At 36.1% G+C, this 18,159-nt stretch overlaps 1 protein-coding gene and 1 pseudogene across 1 annotated transcript; one reads left to right on the top strand and one right to left on the bottom strand.

The window, feature by feature from the left end:
* The first annotated feature begins 154 nt into the window (after positions 1 to 154).
* Positions 155 to 3,117, top strand: NCLPP7 (nuclear-encoded CLP protease P7). The gene is made up of 2 exons (XM_085702897.1): positions 155 to 556; positions 2,437 to 3,117. Exons 1-2 carry the CDS (start codon positions 259 to 261, stop codon positions 2,853 to 2,855), a joined length of 717 nt encoding a protein of 238 aa, XP_085559023.1. The 5' UTR covers positions 155 to 258; the 3' UTR covers positions 2,856 to 3,117.
* A 1,341-nt stretch (positions 3,118 to 4,458) lies between these two features.
* LOC146931397 (uncharacterized) lies at positions 4,459 to 14,694 on the bottom strand (annotated as a pseudogene).
* Between the last annotated feature and the right edge of the window lie 3,465 nt (positions 14,695 to 18,159).

The raw sequence follows: 18,159 nt of genomic DNA, 5'->3' as shown, positions 1-18,159 counted from the left end.
TTAATCCCATTGACGAAAATGAAACAGTTATTAGCAAAAAAAGAAAATGATAAAACAACATTTTTTTGATAAAAACATTATAGTATTTTTTTCAACCTAAAAGTAAAATAAATAAAAAACAATATAGGAAAAAGGAAAACGAAAACCTCTGCGTACTTGGCGTGTCAGTTGTTGTGTTACAGTTTGTTTCACTGTTTTGGTAAGACAAGCCCTAATCACAAAACCCAATCTCAGCGATTTTGCGACGAACCACCCACCATGCGAGGCTTATTGGGAATCACAAAAACCTTATTCAACGGAACAAAATCTTCATTCCCACCATGCAGAAATCGAGCATACAGTCTTATCCCAATGGTGATAGAAACCTCTTCACGAGGAGAAAGAGCCTACGATATCTTCTCTCGTCTTCTCAAAGAACGCATCGTTTGCATCAATGGTCCTATCTCTGATGATACTGCTCATGTTGTTGTTGCTCAGCTTTTGTTTCTTGAATCTGAAAACCCTTCCAAACCTATCAATATGTATCTCAATTCTCCTGGTGGTGCTGTTACTGCAGGTACTGGAAATACCCATCACGTTTTTATTGTTTTTTATGTCTGTTTGATTGTGTATAGCGAATTAAAATCTTATTTTTTGTTGACCCATTTTGTTATATCTCAGTAATCACTTAATTATAAATGAATTCGTGTGTAAAAGCTGTGTTTTTTATTGTTATATATGTATGGTATTCTTGTCCTGAAATTTACTTTGGAACCTGTTTGGATTATTAGAAACTTAATTCAGCTGTTGAAAGTGTCACATTTGGCATTCGTTTGGTTTGAAGGGCCAATTTGGATTGGCTTATTTTTTGAGCTTATGCAAATAAATAAGCTTTTATGTTAATTCATAAGTTCTCGTTAACAAAAATTGTATCTTCAGAAGCTGTTTTTTCATAAACTACCTTGACAAGCTTATGAATAACTCTGTTGCACGACACTTCTAGTCCACGTCGTGTACAACACCGACACTTGTGATTACATTGAATTATGTTATTTTCTCAAAATTTTATCGGTGTCAATGTGTCAGTGTCATGTCCGGTGTCCGTCTGTGTTTGTGCTTCATATTAATACATAAAAGCTTATTTATTTGCATAAACTGTTTTGCATAAGCTCAAAAATAAGGCAATCCAAGCAGACCCTTGATGAGATAGAAGCTGAAAATGTGTTTATACAAGTGATAAGTGATAGGCATGTCTCACCTTACAAGTCAGTTTTGTAGATTTAAGTTAGACCCAACCCAAATTCTAAGAATGCGCTTATCATGTAAGTTGTTATTATTTCTACAATCAAAGAATCTGTAAGAAAGTGCTTATCATATAAGTTGTTATTTATTTCTACAATCAGAGACAATATATAGTAAAATGGTTTTTACATAAGCTGTTTGTATAAGATATCGTTGAGATCTTATCAAAATTAGCTGAAAACAAATGATTGACATGTAGTGGGTTGTTTCTTTAAGATCATTTAGACACTCTCACAAGTGCTTATGCTAGTAGATAAACCAAAGTAATATATTCACTAGTAAATCCAAATGCAGCCTTCATGTAACAGGTTATGAATCTTTTGGAAGAATAGTGTTTATATACATACGAGTTAATTGCAAATGAATGAATGAAGGAATGTGTAACGAATTAGCTTTTTATCGTCTTTTATGTCTCTTTAATTGCTTACATCTTGTTAAAATCTCATGTAAGATAACCCGTTTTGATGTATTCTCATAATCCATTAATTATCAATGCTTTCATGCGTAAACCTGTGTTTGTTTTTGTTTGTATGCCATTCTTGTCCTGAGATTTACTTTGGAGCCTGTTTGGATAAGCAACTTAATTAAGTATGTTGAAAGTCCTACATTTGATGAGGTATAAGCTGAAAATGTGTTTACAAGTGGGAGACATCTTTCACTTACAAACCGGTTTTGTAACCCTGCCCAATTTCTGAGACAAAACATAGTCAAATTCTTTTTATATGAGCTATAAGTTATATTCATTAGATATCATGGATAACTTATCAAAATTAGCTGAAAACACCTTATCAATATGTCATAAGATGTTTCTTAAGATCACTCAAACACTCTCACGAGCCATGCAGCACTGACATTTTTGACCTAAGGCGTGTGTGATTACTTTCAATTAATTAATTTTCTCGAATTATTATCAGTGTTGAAGTGTCAGAATGAGTGTTGTGTCTGTTATCCGTGTCTATATCAGTGTTTCACTGCTCACAAGTGCTTATGCTCTTAGGTAAGTCCAAATAAACTATTCACGGCTCAATCCAAATGCAGCCTTGATCTAATGGGTCATGAATCTGTTGGACTAACAGTGCTTATGTAACTGCTAGCTAACAAATTGTTGAGTTGAACTGTGATCCTAACAATTGGTGTCACTGGAAATGTGTGTAGGGCTTGCAATATATGATACTATGCAGTACATTCGGTCTCCGATCAACACAATCTGTTTGGGTCAGGCTGCGTCCATGGGTTCTCTTCTGTTGTGTGCAGGTGCCAAGGGTCAGAGGCGTGCTCTTCCGAATGCTACAATCATGATTCACCAGCCTTCTGGTGGGTACAGTGGCCAGGCAAAGGATATTGCAATTCATACCAAGCAGATTGTTCGAATGTGGGATGCGCTGAATGAGTTGTACGTCAAGCACACTGGCCAACCACTTGACGTAATTCAGAAGAATATGGATAGGGATTACTTTATGACTGCTCAAGAGGCAAAGGAGTTTGGGATTATTGATGAGGTTATTGATCAGAGACCTATGACTTTGGTTTCTGATGCTGTTGCTGAAGAAGGCAAAGATAAAGGTTCCAATTAGAATTGGAGGGTAAGGTTTCTTTGAAGATTCCTTGCTGTATTTAAATGTTTGCCTGCCGCCTTAGGCATTAGTTGCAGTTGATATAATTTTATCAATTGAACATAATCTTTGTAAGTTTTTATTATTAGATTTTACCATTAAGCTTCAGTCTTTGCGCTCAATTAGGTTTTATTGGCATATTTTTGTCACACAGATTTTGAGCTTTAAGTACTCTTTCTTGAATTTTCTAATTATCCATAATAATATCTGATTGTTTCAGCGAGTGTGTCTTATACTATATCTGATTGCTAAATCACGTGTATGAAAAGTAAAGCTTTGCTATATTTTGAGTTTTGATACCCGAGGCTCTCTATGTTTCTAGTGTTTTGTATACTTCTGTTTTGTCACAAGTTGTTTTGTTTGAAAATTTAGCATACTGATCAACCCTGTGATTACGAATCATGTTATGAGATTGAGAGGAATGATTTGATAGTCAAATATGCTAAGCCTTAATCACCACGCTCATAAGTGTTTATGTTTTTGTGTCGTTTGAATATGCCTTTAAAGCAGAACATTGATTTGGCAAACATAATCTCCAGTCATGATAAATTGGCATGATATTTTTTTTTTTTTATAATGGCTCGTGACTTCATGCAATCTGCTACATATGATCTACTTTCTTTTTTTCAATAGGCAAATGTATGTTAGTAATTTAGTTAGTTCTGAGGGTTTGAATTGTGGATCTTCTGGTTAGTAGTACTCCTTCGGTGCTACTCGTCTCATCATATGATCTTATTTTCTAAACTTGTGCCTTGCCTTAAGGGCACAAGTTAGCATTTTCCTATTAATTATGAAAAATTTGTGAATATTGGTTTCTAAAACTACTTGTAAGCTAAGTAGGAATTTAAGTAAGGGCCAACTGTCCCTTTGCTCACTGTCTGATGCAAATTCAGACAGAAAATATGGACAATATATTAAACCATTGTGATTTGAAAGTGCATTAGTTTTTAGGTGATAAATTTGAAACTAGTTGTGAAAAGGGCACGAAGTAAATGAGGAAGTAAAACTGTTTGGGACCTGGTCTTCTACTAAGTTTAGTAGCCTTTACAGTGTTCTGCATTTTTGATAGTCACATGCTTGTTTGAAATGAAAGTAACTTCATAATGATGTTTGAATCAATGAATCATACTTATAATGTCCATAGCTTGAGTTTTCTGAATTAATATGGTTGATCTTTTAGTACAGACTAGAGAGTAATATGGCTGATTGATTGCTGCTACTAAAAGTGAAAACTTTGTATCATGATTCACGATAACCTAATAAACAAGAGTGAGAGGTTGGACCTGCCAATGCCCGATTGGAACTCCTGCATATTGAACATGTCTTCAATGCTTTGCTGTTTGTTTATCTTTAGAAGACGTATCAAATGCAGTCTTAATGGTTACCAAAGACATGTTAAATTTTGGACGTATATATTCTTCTGTAAGGGAAATTCCAAGCCACCTTTTACACCACTAATTGACATTTTTGGAAATTACATATTTATTCTTTTAACTATTTAAAACTCTCCCTCTCTGCTCTTCTCTGCTAGCGTCTCGAACTTTGTCCCTCTCATTTTCTGCTCCTAATCTTTGTCTCCTTTGATGTGTTGCATCATAGTTGTGAGATTGCTTGAGCCGCATCCAATTTCATAACTGGGATGTTGAATGTCAAATTGGACCCTTACAGATTTAGAACAGTATCGAAATTTGCCCAGATTTTGGAATGTTTTCTTATCAGTGGCAGAAAGTTTGATATTGTTGCAAACTTGCTGCATTGACATTAGTGTGCATTCACAATTCTGCACAGAAAGCTTGGTTTTTTTAGGGAAAAGCTCGCTATCTTTAGAGCTTTTGTGGAGTGGAACTTAGAGCAGCTCCAACAATAATCTCTTAAGAGAGTTATTTAAGTAGAAAAAAAATGCGTCCTTGACCAGTTCTACCACATGTGAAGATTGATGTGCCGTGGTGCACCATGCACAAACAATTGCTTGTTGAAATAACTCGCCCTAAACAATGTTACATAAATTGTGGGATTCATTATGAATTCTTGAATTTATAGAGACAAAAAAAAAAAAAAAAAAAGAGGATTCCTTCATAGTACACAATGTACCATGAAGTTCACTTTAGCCACCGATAATAGATTGCAGGTGCTCTTAGATCATCTCCAAGTGAACACTCTCACAAGTTAACTTATTTTTATAAGTCGTACTAAGGTACCGTTTGACCCTGTAACACCCCATTTTCCCAACATAAAAATTTCCATCATAAATCAGAGTATTTTAAATCATAACAGAGTGTCACATGTTTCTTGAAAAATCATAAAAATGGATAATAATAATTATCTCTCAAATTCAACATCAAATTCTAAACCATGCAGCGGAAAATAATTCAGCATACTAAGTCTTGGTGTAACGCCCTCCTTTTTATTTAATTATTTTTATTAAGTTAGAGTTTATTTATGTGATTTATTTAAATATGTTATATGTTGGTATTTACTAGTATAATATATATGTTATTTGGTGTAGAAATATATTTGTTAAATTGGTGTAGAGATATATTTAATTTAGAAATAAAATAAGATTCAAAAGTAAAATAATTATACGAGGTGTTAGTATTTTATTATGTGACATTATTCTATTATTTATTAAAATATGAGAATTTTTAGTGTAAGTAAAATTTGAGGTTAGAATAGAAAGAAGAATAAGTTATTGGGCCTAAATAGATTTAGGAAGAGTGATTAGTATTATAAATACAGAAGCTTAGGTTAGAAAGAGTTTTACGTTAAACCGCTTTTTGGAGAAAGAAGAGAGAAGAGAGGAGAAGAGGAGAACTCAGAGAGAGAACCCTAGGAACGAAGAACGCTGCTTTTGATTTCAGAAAAACAATCTAAGATAAGGGTGAGACTATCTTTCACTAATATTAAGTTGTAGATCATTATATTGCATCTAACATGTTTTAGGATGAGTTTGTGAGATTATGAGAAATTAGGGTTTGCATGAGAATTAATGATTAGATGATGGAAAACTGCTGAATTGATGTATGGGGGAGTCTCTATTCACATAAGAGTTGTATAAACATATGGGTAGTGATGGGTTTGTATTCTTTTTGTTTTCATGATTTTTATTATAATGAAACCTTTGTTAAATTTGTGTTCTCTTATGTTGCTATAACTATATGTTTGATTTATATCCTACGAAAAATTGTTGTTGATAGATAATTTATGCGAAATTGAAGTAGTATATGTTAGTATAATCTATGCATCATCTTCTGTCATATGTTTACATGTTTTGCTTTTTATCGATAGCATGATTTGTCACATTTGAATATGATTCAATTTAAAACCATGTTTTATTTTAGGCGATAAATTTTAGACACTTATTTTCTGGACACAGTCGAACAACAAGAGTCTTAATTCTGTTCGGTTTGAGTATTTTAAAGGATTCAATGATAATGGTTATTCATTGTTTATAGTGTCTATTTTGAGATGAGTTTTATATGATCTATGTGTGTACTGTATTGATACCCGTAAATAAAGATTTAGATCCTTGACATCATAAAATATTGAATCATAAATTTTGAATTAAACAATGCATTCCTTTTCGGCTTAAATTGTTGCTGCTATGTACTTCATATATCAAATTGTTGATATATTAGTAGTCAAATCTGATAGTCATGTATGCTTTATTATATTTTAATTTTATTTGATTTGAGAAATTAATTATATTAAAATATCCCATGTTTTGTCTTGAGATATTAAATAATGAGTAAAGATGAATTATTTGATGATGTGTGTTGATGTGTAATTTATGTTTTATTTAACGAAGTGTCATTAGTGAATTATTTGACTAAGTGTAATTTGTGAACTATGTGATATTATGATGATGTGTTGATTTAACGATGTTGTATTTGACGATGGTGCTATTTAAGAATGTGTTATATTATGATGTTGATATGATGTGATTTTATAAGTGTTGCATATGTTGTTGTTGATCTTATTTAAGATGTAAATGTCGGTCTAAGTCAAAGAGTTTGTTAAGTCGTCGAGTCGTTATGAAGTCATCAAGTTGTTAAGATGTTATGTTGTCAAATGTTAAGATGTCATAGATGTTCATGAAGTTTCTAAGACGTAAGATGTTGAGTCCATGCATACTCATTTAAAGATGAGGGCTCATGCCCTGGAGCTTTTGCTCAACCACGACGATGGAGCTTTTGCTCAACCAGAGACGAGGACTTATGCCCTAGGAGCTTTTGCTCAATAGCGACGAGGGCTTATGCCCTAGATTGTTACCACATGCATTTGCATTTTCATGATGATCAAAGATGGTTTAAGACGTTAAGAGTTGCATAGTCGAGTTTAGATGCATTGTCAAGTCAAGTTGTTAAGTTGTGATGTTTTAACGAATTACTTTATGATGTCTTTTAGTATGATGATATGTGACGATAACTGTGACTGCTATATGATGATATTTTGCTAAGATAAATGATGATGTTTATGTATTTAATTATAGTTGTTAAATTATAAGATGTTTATGTTGTTAAATGTAATTTATGATTTATGAGCTTAATATTATTGTTTGAGAAATCTCACCCCTTTGCTTGAAAATGTTGCTCTTCGTATGGGTAACTTGCAGGTAACCAAGATTAGTTGCGGTCGTGAGTGGACTCCTCACAAGGGTGTCTTAGGTGCTCTGATACGTAACGGGATGGGGATTTTGATACTATTTTCTGTTCCTTTACGTATTGCTTTTGAAGTTTAAGAATTATTATTGAACTAAGATTTATGAGACTTTTATGATTAAGCCTGCATGCCAAGACTATTTCTATTGTTAAACTAAATCCGCTGCGAAGTTTTGAATTACTTATGTTAAATGATTTTGAAGAATAAATTGTTATTTATTCAGTTTATGAATTTTTAAGAAGTGTAGCATTCCGTTTAAAGTTGAATTACTCTGATTTTTAATTATGAAATTTTTACGTTGGGAAAACGGGGTGTTACACTTGGCACGCAGGCCTTATCAGAAAATCTCATAAATTAGTTCAATACTTAATCATAAAAAAAATTCATAGAAGACACGTAAGGAATAGATATGAAAGCAAGCCCCATCATGTTACGTATCAGAGCACCTAGACACAAAGTGAGGAGTCCACTCACGAACTCCTCTAGTCTTTATTACCTGCAAGTTACCCATACGAAGGGCAACATTTTCAAGCAGAAGGGGTGAGATTTCACAGTCAATAAATTAAGCATGTAATTCATTAAAATGCATTTAGCAACATACAACATTATTAACATATCAAACATTTATCATTTCATAATCAATATCATCATCATATATCATCATCATTAAATATCATGTTCAACTTAACACTTGACTCAACAACACGACCCAACTTGACAATGCAACTCTTATAAACTTAACAACTTAACAACTTTAAACCATCGTGAAACTTCTTGATATGCAAAATGCATGTGGTACCATTCAACAACATAAATGAGCGTAATTAGGCTCTCGACATGTGAGCACAAAGGCTGCCGGGCCTAAAGCCCCCAACTTTAATGAGCATGCTATGGACTCAATCTTACAACAACTTAGTCAACAACGTGAACATCTTATACAACTCATAATCATGGACAACTTCTTAAATTCTGACGACTTAGACCGACTCATGCAACTTCAAGACATTAACAGTCAACAGCAGAAAACAGCAGCAAGATACAGCATATAATAATAATTGAATGCATTAACACCATCTAAGGAATGAATTACATCAGCATAAATATCATAAAACATCATAATATCACTCATGCATCATCACTACTAATCTCAGTCACCTGAACAGACTTCTGGAACTTCTGAAAGTATCCTAAACAACCCTCTTTCTTACTCCTGAGGTCAACTCACGACTACACGTGCGAAAGGATCGCATCGGGACAATTTTGGGCAACTAACAGCCTAACTCGCAGTGGCGAGTAACTTTGATCGCAATGGCGAGCAAAGCGTGCACTCTGGGATTCCTAAAGTCCTTGCTCGCAATGGCGAGCTATGCTGCTCGCAGTGGCGAGCTTATAGATCACTCGCAGTTGCGAGTTGTGTTGCTCGCAGTGGCGAGCTCTGGTTCCTAGCTCGCAGTTGCGAGTGTTCTTACTCGCAGTTGCGAGCGATGAATGTCAGTACGGCCAGAAACCTAAAAATTACAACTTTTCACCTATCTTCATGATTCTTTCACCCAAATAGCTTCTAATTATCATCTTAGGCAATATCTAAGGTCTGTACACTAATTTGACATCAATCTAACATCTTTTCATGGTTCAATCATCAAAATCGGTCTTAAACCTAATTCCCAATTCTCACCAAAACTCAACCTAATCATGCTAAATTCATTCTACGGAATTATATCCTTAATAGTATTGAAAGTTAGTCTCACCCTTACCTGGTAATTGAAGAAAATCGACAGCCTCCTCTTGTTCTTCTCTCTTTCTGACTTTTTCTCCTTTTTCTCTAAAAACGTACGTTCTGCCTAAAAACTTTTCTCAACCTAACTCCTCCTATTTATAACCTCACTATAATTTCTCTTTACACCTCTAAAAATGCTCTTTTCACATCACAGCCCAAACTCTAATATTTTTATTTTATTTTCGTATCTTATTTTATTTACTAATAAAATAAGTCATAACAACATAACAACTTCACAACATCATATACTCCACATAATTTATTTATAAATCATATAAACCACTCAACCTCATGAATCATAAAATTCACACATATCAATCATGAAAATCACTTAAATCATATATATATAAATATATTTCTGATTAATCAAATAATTAAGACGGGCGTTACAACTCTCCCCAACTTATAGAATTTTCGTCCTCGAAAATTTACCTCAAGCAAACAACTCTGGGTAAGACTCCATCATCTTACTCTCTAGCTCCCATGTCAAGCTTTCACCAGTCGTTCCACTCCAAACAACTCTCACTAGAGGTATCTCTTTGCCTCTCAACGTCTTCATCTTGCGATCATCAATCCTCAAAGGTAAAGTATCCACCGTAAGGTTGTCTCTAACTTGCACATCATCACTCTGAATCACATGGGACGGGTCTGGAACATACTTCCTCAACTGCGACACATGAAACACATCGTGCAAATTTGATAAATGCGGTGGTAAGCCAACTCTATAAGCCACCGTGCCAATTCTCTCAGATATCTGATAAGGACCAATAAACTTTGGACTCAACTTCTTTGACTTCAATGCACAACCAACACCGGTCGTTGGAGTAACTCTCAAGAACACATGGTCTCCCTCTTGAAACTCAAGGTCTTTCTTACGCTTATCATGGTAACTCTTCTGTCGACTCTGCGACGCTTTCAACTTCTCTTGAATCATTTTCACCTTCTCAGTAGTCTGTTGAACAATTTCTGGTCCTAAAACCACACTTTCACCTATCTCAAACCAACACAACGGAGTCCTACACCTCCGACCATACAAAGCCTCGATAAGTGCCATCCCAATACTTGAATGATAGCTGTTATTATAAGTGAACTCTATCAACGGGAGATGACTATCCCAGGTTCCACCTTGCTCAAGTACACATACTCTCAACAAATCTTCGAGTGACTGAATCGTTCTTTCCGACTGACCATCTGTTTGGGGATGATAAGCCGAACTCAATCTCAACTTAGAGCCCAAAGCCTCTTGCAAACTCTTCCAAAATCTCGAAGTGAATCTTGGGTCTCTATCTGACACAATGCTTGAAGGTACACCATGCAACTTCACAATGTCTCGAATATAAATTTCCGCCAACTGAGCTACCGGAAAACCGATATTGATCGGAATGAAGTGTGCCGACTTCGTCAATCTATCAACAATCACCCAAATGGCGTCATTCCCTTTAGGAGTATTCGTCAAACTCGTCACAAAATCCATGGATATACTATCCCATTTCCACTCTGGTACATCTAACGGTGTCATCAATCCAGCAGGTTTCTGATGCTCTACCTTCGACTTCTGACAAATCAGACAAGAGTACACAAATTGTGCTACATCACGTTTCAATCCAGACCACCAAAACAACTTCTTCAAGTCCTGATACATCTTTGTAGCTCCCGGATGAATACTTAAGCTACTCCTATGACTTTCTTCAAGAATCATCTTCTTTATCTCATCATTGTCTGGAATACAAATCCTACCTCGAAACCTCAACACACCTTGATCATCTACCTCGAAGTCACTATCTTCAGTTTGGTTACTAGCAACCAACAAGTCCACAAACTTAACATCAGCTTTCTGCGCATCTTTAATATCTTTTAAGAAATCATTATCAATTTTCAGCATTCCTAGCTTAACGCTCCGAGACGACATTTCACAAACTAAGCTCATATCTCTAAACTGTTCAAGCAATTCAAATTCCTTCACCATCATAGCAGACATATGTAAACTCTTCCTACTTAAGGCATCCGCAACAACATTGGCTTTACCCGGATGGTAATTCAAACTGAAGTCATAATCTTTCAACAATTCGAGCCACCTTCGCTGTCTCATATTCAATTCCTTCTGATCAAACAAATACTTCAAGCTCTTGTGATCACTAAACACCTCAAATCTCAAACCATACAAGTAATGTCTCCAAATCTTAAGCACAAATACAACTGCAGCTAATTCAAGATCATGAGTATGGTAATTTCGTTCATGGATTCTCAACTGCCTTGATGCATAAGCAACCACTTTACCATCCTGCATAAGTACACCGCCTAAGCCCAACTTGGACGCATCACAATACACCACAAAAGGTTCATCAGGTTTTGGCAAAATCAAAACTGGAGCCGTCGTCAATCGCTTCTTCAATTCATTAAAACTGTTCTCGCAATGTACATCCCACACAAAGGTTTTACCTTTACATGTCAACTGCGTTAACGGAAGTGCTAACTTAGAAAATCCTTCTATGAATCTTCGGTAGTAACCTGATAGACCCAAAAAGCTTCTAATCTCTGTAACTGACTTGGGAGTCTCCCATTGTGATACTGCTTCAACTTTAGATGGATCGACTGCAATACCACTACCAGAAATAACATGGCCAAGAAAACTTACCTCATTCAACCATAATTCACACTTAGACAATTTAGCATACAACTTCTTCTCTTTCAGCACTTGCAAGACAATCTTCAAATGTTCCGCATGTTCTCCTTCTGTCTTGGAGTAAATCAGGATATCATCGATGAATACAACCACGAAGCGATCCAAAAATGCATGAAAAATGCGATTAATATACTCCATAAACACGCCAGGCGCATTACTCACACCAAAAGGCATCACCTTATATTCATAATGTCTGTATCGCGTCCTAAAAGCCGTCTTCTGTATATCTTCATCCTTTACCTTAATCTGGTGATAACCCGACCTCAAGTCAATCTTGCTGAACACACGAGCACCCACTAACTGATCCATCAAGTCATCAATTCGAGGAAGTGGATATCTATTCTTTATAGTTACTTTATTCAGTTGTCGATAATCAATGCACAACCTCACACTTCCATCTTTCTTCTTAACTAACAATACCGGCGCTCCCCAAGGTGAAACACGGTCTTATGAACTTCTTATCTAGCAAATCTTCCAACTGTTTCTTCAACTCAGCCAACTCAGAAGCTGACATACGGTAAGGTGTCATAGACACAGGCTTCGTTCCCGGAACAAGATCAATAGAAAATTCAACTTCTCTCTCCGGTGGTACATCAGGAATTTCATCAGGAAATACTTCAGGAAAATCGCACACCACTTGCAATTTATCAATCACTGCTTGATTCTCCAAAGATAAGGATGCCATCAAGGAAAACATCAAAATTCCATTGCGTTCTAATTGCTTCAGCTGCTTGGTAGACAAAAATTCCGCTCCACTCTCCTCTTCAGCAGAAGAGAAACGCACCAATTTACTAAAATAATTAATGAGGACGAGATTGTACTCTAACCAGTTCATACCAAGAATCACATCCATTCCGCTCAAAGGTAGACAAACTAAATCAATCTCAAAATCACGATCAAACATAGACAAGGGACACCGTAAACAAACAAGAGAAATGGTCACTGAACCCTTAGCTGGAGTTTCGACAACCATTTCTCCATTCATATCAGACATAGTAAGGCCCAACTTAGAAGCACAATCAAAAGCAACAAAACAATGTGTAGCACCAGTATCAATAATAGCAACTAAAGGAGTATTGTTAATATAACAAGTACCTCTGATCAAACGATCCTCATTTTCAGTCTGAGTACCAGTCAAAGCAAACACTTTCCCTCTGGTCTAAGCCTTCTTCGGATTCTTGCATTGGGACCCAATATGACCCTCTTCATTGCAGTTAAAGCACACAATGTCTCCATGCTTACATTCTGCAAGTGTATGTCCTTTACTACCACAACGAAAGCATCGTTTAATATCCTTAGTGCAAGCATTACTCTTATGGCCTTTCTCGCCGCAAGTGAAACAAACAATCTCCGCACCAGCATCTTTCTTATTTGACCTTCTTTCATCATTAGCTCTTCCTTTTCCTTTGTCAGCGGGAGCACTGTAAGGCTTTGGACGACTTTGCTGGCCCTTACCCCTCTTCTCACTCATAATCTTATAATGAGCTTTGCTATCATCTTCATAGATTCTGCATCTGCTCACCAAAGCAGAAAAGTCACGGATCTGTTGGTAACCAATGGCTCGCTTAATATTAGCACGCAAACCATTCTCAAACTTGATACACTTAGAGAACTCAGCATTGTCTCCAGTATAGTGTGGATAGAACTGAACCAGCTCCACAAACTTTGCTGCATACTCTGTCACCGACATGTTTCCTTGCTTCAACTCAAGGAACTCGATCTCTTTTCTTCCGCGAACATCTTCAGGAAAATATATGTTTAGAAACTCTCTCTTAAACACAACCCAAGTAATAACTGCATCATCCTGCTCTAGGGTAGGTTGGAGGCTCACCCACCAGTCATCAGCTTCCTCAGCCAGCATATGCGTTCCAAAACGCACCTTCTGATCGTCAGTACATTGCATAACTCTGAAAATTCTTTCAACCTCCTTGAGCCACGTCTGTGCTCCATCAGGGTCGTACCTTCCTTTGAAAGTAGGAGGATGATTTCTCAGAAAGGTCTCCAACATTCTCACATCAGCATTCGCACCAGCACCAACATTTGGATGTTGTCCCACAGCTTGGGCTACAGCTTCCAAAGCAGCAGCAATCGCAGCATCATTTCTTCCAGCCATTCTAGTCCTCTTATAGCAGATAAAATTCACAGCCTCCAGGTCTCTTCTCTGCACAACACACAACAATTAGAATAACATAATAATGGTATTCCAACTGCTAAAGACACAACTCGACTCACTACTTGGCCGGACGGACCGACCTGCTCTGATACCAATTGTAACACCCCATTTTCCCAACATAAAAATTTCATCATAAATCAGAGTATTTTAAATCATAACAGAGTGTCACATACTTCTTGAAAAATCATAAAAATGGATAATAATAATTATCTCTCAAATTCAACATCAAATTCTAAACCATGCAGCGGAAAATAATTCAGCATACTAAGTCTTGGCACGCAGGCCTTATCAGAAAATCTCATAAATTAGTTCAATACTTAATCATAAAAAAAATTCATAGAAGACACGTAAGGAATAGATATGAAAGCAAGCCCCATCCCGTTACGTATCAGAGCACCTAGACACAAAGTGAGGAGTCCACTCACGAACGCCTCTAGTCTTTATTACCTGCAAGTTACCCATACGAAGGGCAACATTTTCAAGCAGAAGGGGTGAGATTTCACAGTCAATAAATTAAGCATGTAATTCATTGAAATGCATTTAGCAACATAAAACATTTTTAACATATAAAACATTTATCATTTCATAATCAATACCATCATCATATATCATCATCATCATTAAATATCATGTTCAACTTAACACTTGACTCAACAACACGACTAGGTATGGCAACAAAACCCATACCCGTGGTTACCCACCCAAACTAAACCCAATTTGACGGGTTTTCCCCGTTTTGACTGGGTTTGGGTATGAGTTTGGGTTTTCCCCGATTTCAAAACACGGTTATGGGACGGGTAACGGGTATATAGGTACCCACCTCGAACCCATACCCAAACCCGTCCCGAATGCAGAAAACTACTTTATGTTGATATGCCTCGTTATTTTCTTTGTTATTGCCGTGTTATAAAAACTACTATTGATATTTAAAGGAGCAACTAAATCAATTGGTCTAACAAATGTTAAAGTGAACATATTGTTGGATAATGCATTACAATATTTCTCTAGGGGTTGCAAAAAAAACTTCTATTTTCTATTTAAAAAAATTATTCAATGCGGGGACGGGGATGAGGCGGGGATACCCGAATCCGTCGGGGACGGGGATGGGGTTCAATTTCTCATCCCCGTTGGGTATGGGTAGGGTAACGGGTAAGTATATAAGAATTGAGTATGGGGACGGGGAATGTAAAACCCGTCCCCACCCCGCCCCATTGCCATGCCTACACGACCCAACTTGACAATGCAACTCTTATCAACTTAACAACTTAACAACTTTAAACCATCGTGAAACTTCTTGATATGCAAAATGCATGTGGTACCATTCAGCAACGTAAATGAGCGTAATTAGGCTCTCGACATGTGAGCACAAAGGCTGCCGGGCCTAAAGCCCCCAACTTTAATGAGCACAAAGGCTGCCGGGCCTAAAGCCGCCAACTTTAATGAGCACAAAGGCTGGCGGGCCTAAAGCCCCCAACTTTAATGAGCACAAAGGCTGCCGGGCCTAAAGCCCCCAACTTTTATGAGCATGTTATGGACTCAATCTTACAACAACTTAGTCAACAACGTGAACATCTTATACAACTCATAATCATGGACAACTTCTTAAATTCTGACGACTTAGACCGACTCATGCAACTTCAAGACATTAACAGTCAACAGCAGCAAGATACAACATATAATAATAATTGAATGGATTAACACCATCTAAGGAATGAATTACATCAGCATAAATATCATAAAACATCATAATATCACTCATGCATCATCACTACTAATCTCAGTCACCTGAACAGACTTCTGGAACTTCTGAAAGTATCCTAAACAACCCTCTTTCTTACTCTTGAGGTCAACTCACGACTACACGTGCGAAAGTATCGCATCGGGACAATTTTGGGCAACTAACAGCCTAACTCGCAGTGGCGAGTAACTTTGCTCGCAATGGCGAGCAAAGCGTGCACTCTGGGATTCCTAAAGTCCTTGCTCGCAATGGCGAGCTATGCTGCTCGCAATGGCGAGCTTACAGGTCACTCGCAGTTGCGAGTTATGTTGCTCGCAGTGGCGAGCTCTGGTTCCTAGCTCGCAGTTGCGAGTGTTCTTATTCGCAGTTGCGAACGATGAATGTCAGTACGGCCAGAAACCTAAAAATTACAACTTTTCACCTATCTTCATGATTCTTTCATCCAAATAGCTTCTAATTATCATCTTAGGCAATATCTAAGGTCTGTACACTAATTTGGTATCAATCTAACATCTTTTCATGGTTCTATCATCAAAATTGGTCTTAAACCTAATTCCCAATTCTCACCAAAACTCAACCTAATCATGCTAAATTCATTCTACGGAATTATATCCTTAATAGTATTGAAAGTTAGTCTCACCCTTACCCGGTAATTGAAGAAAATCGACAGCCTCCTCTTGTTCTTCTCTCTTTCTGACTTTTTCTCATTTTTCTCTAAAAACGTACGTTCTGCCTAAAAACTTTTCTCAACCTAACTCCTCCTATTTATAACCTCACTCTAATTTCTCTTTACACCTCTAAAAATGCTCTTTTCACATCACAGCTCAAACTCTAATATTTTTATTTTATTTTCATATCTTATTTTATTTACTAATAAAATAAGTCATAACAACATAACAACTTCACAACATCATATACTCCACATAATTTATTTATAAATCATATAAACCACTCAACCTCATGAATCATAAAATTCACACATATCAATCATGAAAATCACTTAAATCATATATATATATATATATATATATATATATATATATATAAATATATTTCTAATTAATCAAATAATTAAGACGGGCGTTACAGACCCGGCTTTGTTTCTACTTCTCTACAATTTTAAGGAGAAGGTAGGCGAAACACAATATCAATTAAGTACTTATTGAATAAAAACAAAATACTTCAAACATTTTTTATTTATTATGTTAATTCATAATAAATTCAAAGTTTTGTAAAATATTTTGTCAAACAACTTTTAACTTAATAGTTTTAAGACTTTAAAAAAAATTTAAGTAACCAAACTATTTTAACTTCTTTTTTAAAGCCCTTGATTTTAACTTTGTTTTAAAGTAGTTTTTAAACGGTAAAAAAGTTAGGTCAAACGATGACACGCAACATTAGTTTTGAGAGCATTAACAATTTTTGAGAAATACTTCAAGAAGGTTTTTAAAACGAATTATTAACTTTAACAACTTTCCTTTAAAAAAAAAGTTTATTATTGAAGAATAATGAGTTGGTTTACCATATGTTAGAAGTTAGAACTATTCATCTAATAAGAATTAGTTCAGAGATGATGTTTTAGAGATATTTGGTCAAATATGTGATTCATTTTTAAATTCTTAGGAGTCTACCACTGGAGTGGAAATTTATTAGGGTTCTTAAACCTTGTTGGTTAAAGGAGCTAAGCTACTAGGTTTCATGTGATGCATAAATACATCAATTTTCACGTCACAACATGTCAAATGCGTATCCAATGTAAGATATGTGTTGGATGCATTGTTTTTTTTTTTCTTTTCTTCGGCACAAACCTCTATTTTTTTTATATATTTTAGAAAAATGATATTTGTACAACTATTTTATTACAACTTTTTGACAACTTTCTCTCTCATACTCACATTATATTCTTAGAGCATCCACATTCATGCCACCCATATGGGTGGTATAAATGTAGAGCTGTCAAAACGGGCTACCCGGCCCGTGACGGGCTAGCCCATGACGGGCTAGGGCTTTGGCGGGCCGGGCCAAAAAGGCCCGGAAGATAAACGGACTCAAAAACATTTGTCCAAGTCCGGCCCTTTGCGGGCTACGGGCTTTCGGCCCAGCCCGGTTACTTAAAGCTTTTAATTAAAAAATTACACTAAAAAATATCAATCGACAAACTTAGCAACATTGAATTTAAACCAATCTCCCACTCCACCAAAAACCAGACACAAATATTAGTATAGCTACAATCAT

This window comes from Medicago sativa, chromosome 4 (assembly GCF_051527215.1).
Source record: "Medicago sativa cultivar Bolivia chromosome 4, Bolivia_mono, whole genome shotgun sequence".
Classification (NCBI taxonomy): domain Eukaryota; kingdom Viridiplantae; phylum Streptophyta; class Magnoliopsida; order Fabales; family Fabaceae; genus Medicago; species Medicago sativa.
This window is presented reverse-complemented; position numbering and strand designations above follow the sequence as displayed.

Bases quoted from the DNA above. Each gene is read 5' to 3' on its own strand.
- NCLPP7 (XM_085702897.1), top strand. From the start codon at position 259: ATGCGAGGCTTATTGGGAATCACAAAAACCTTATTCAACGGAACAAAA. The intron at 557-2,436 runs GTACTGGAAATA...AAATGTGTGTAG, and splicing joins TGGTGGTGCTGTTACTGCAG to GGCTTGCAATATATGATACT.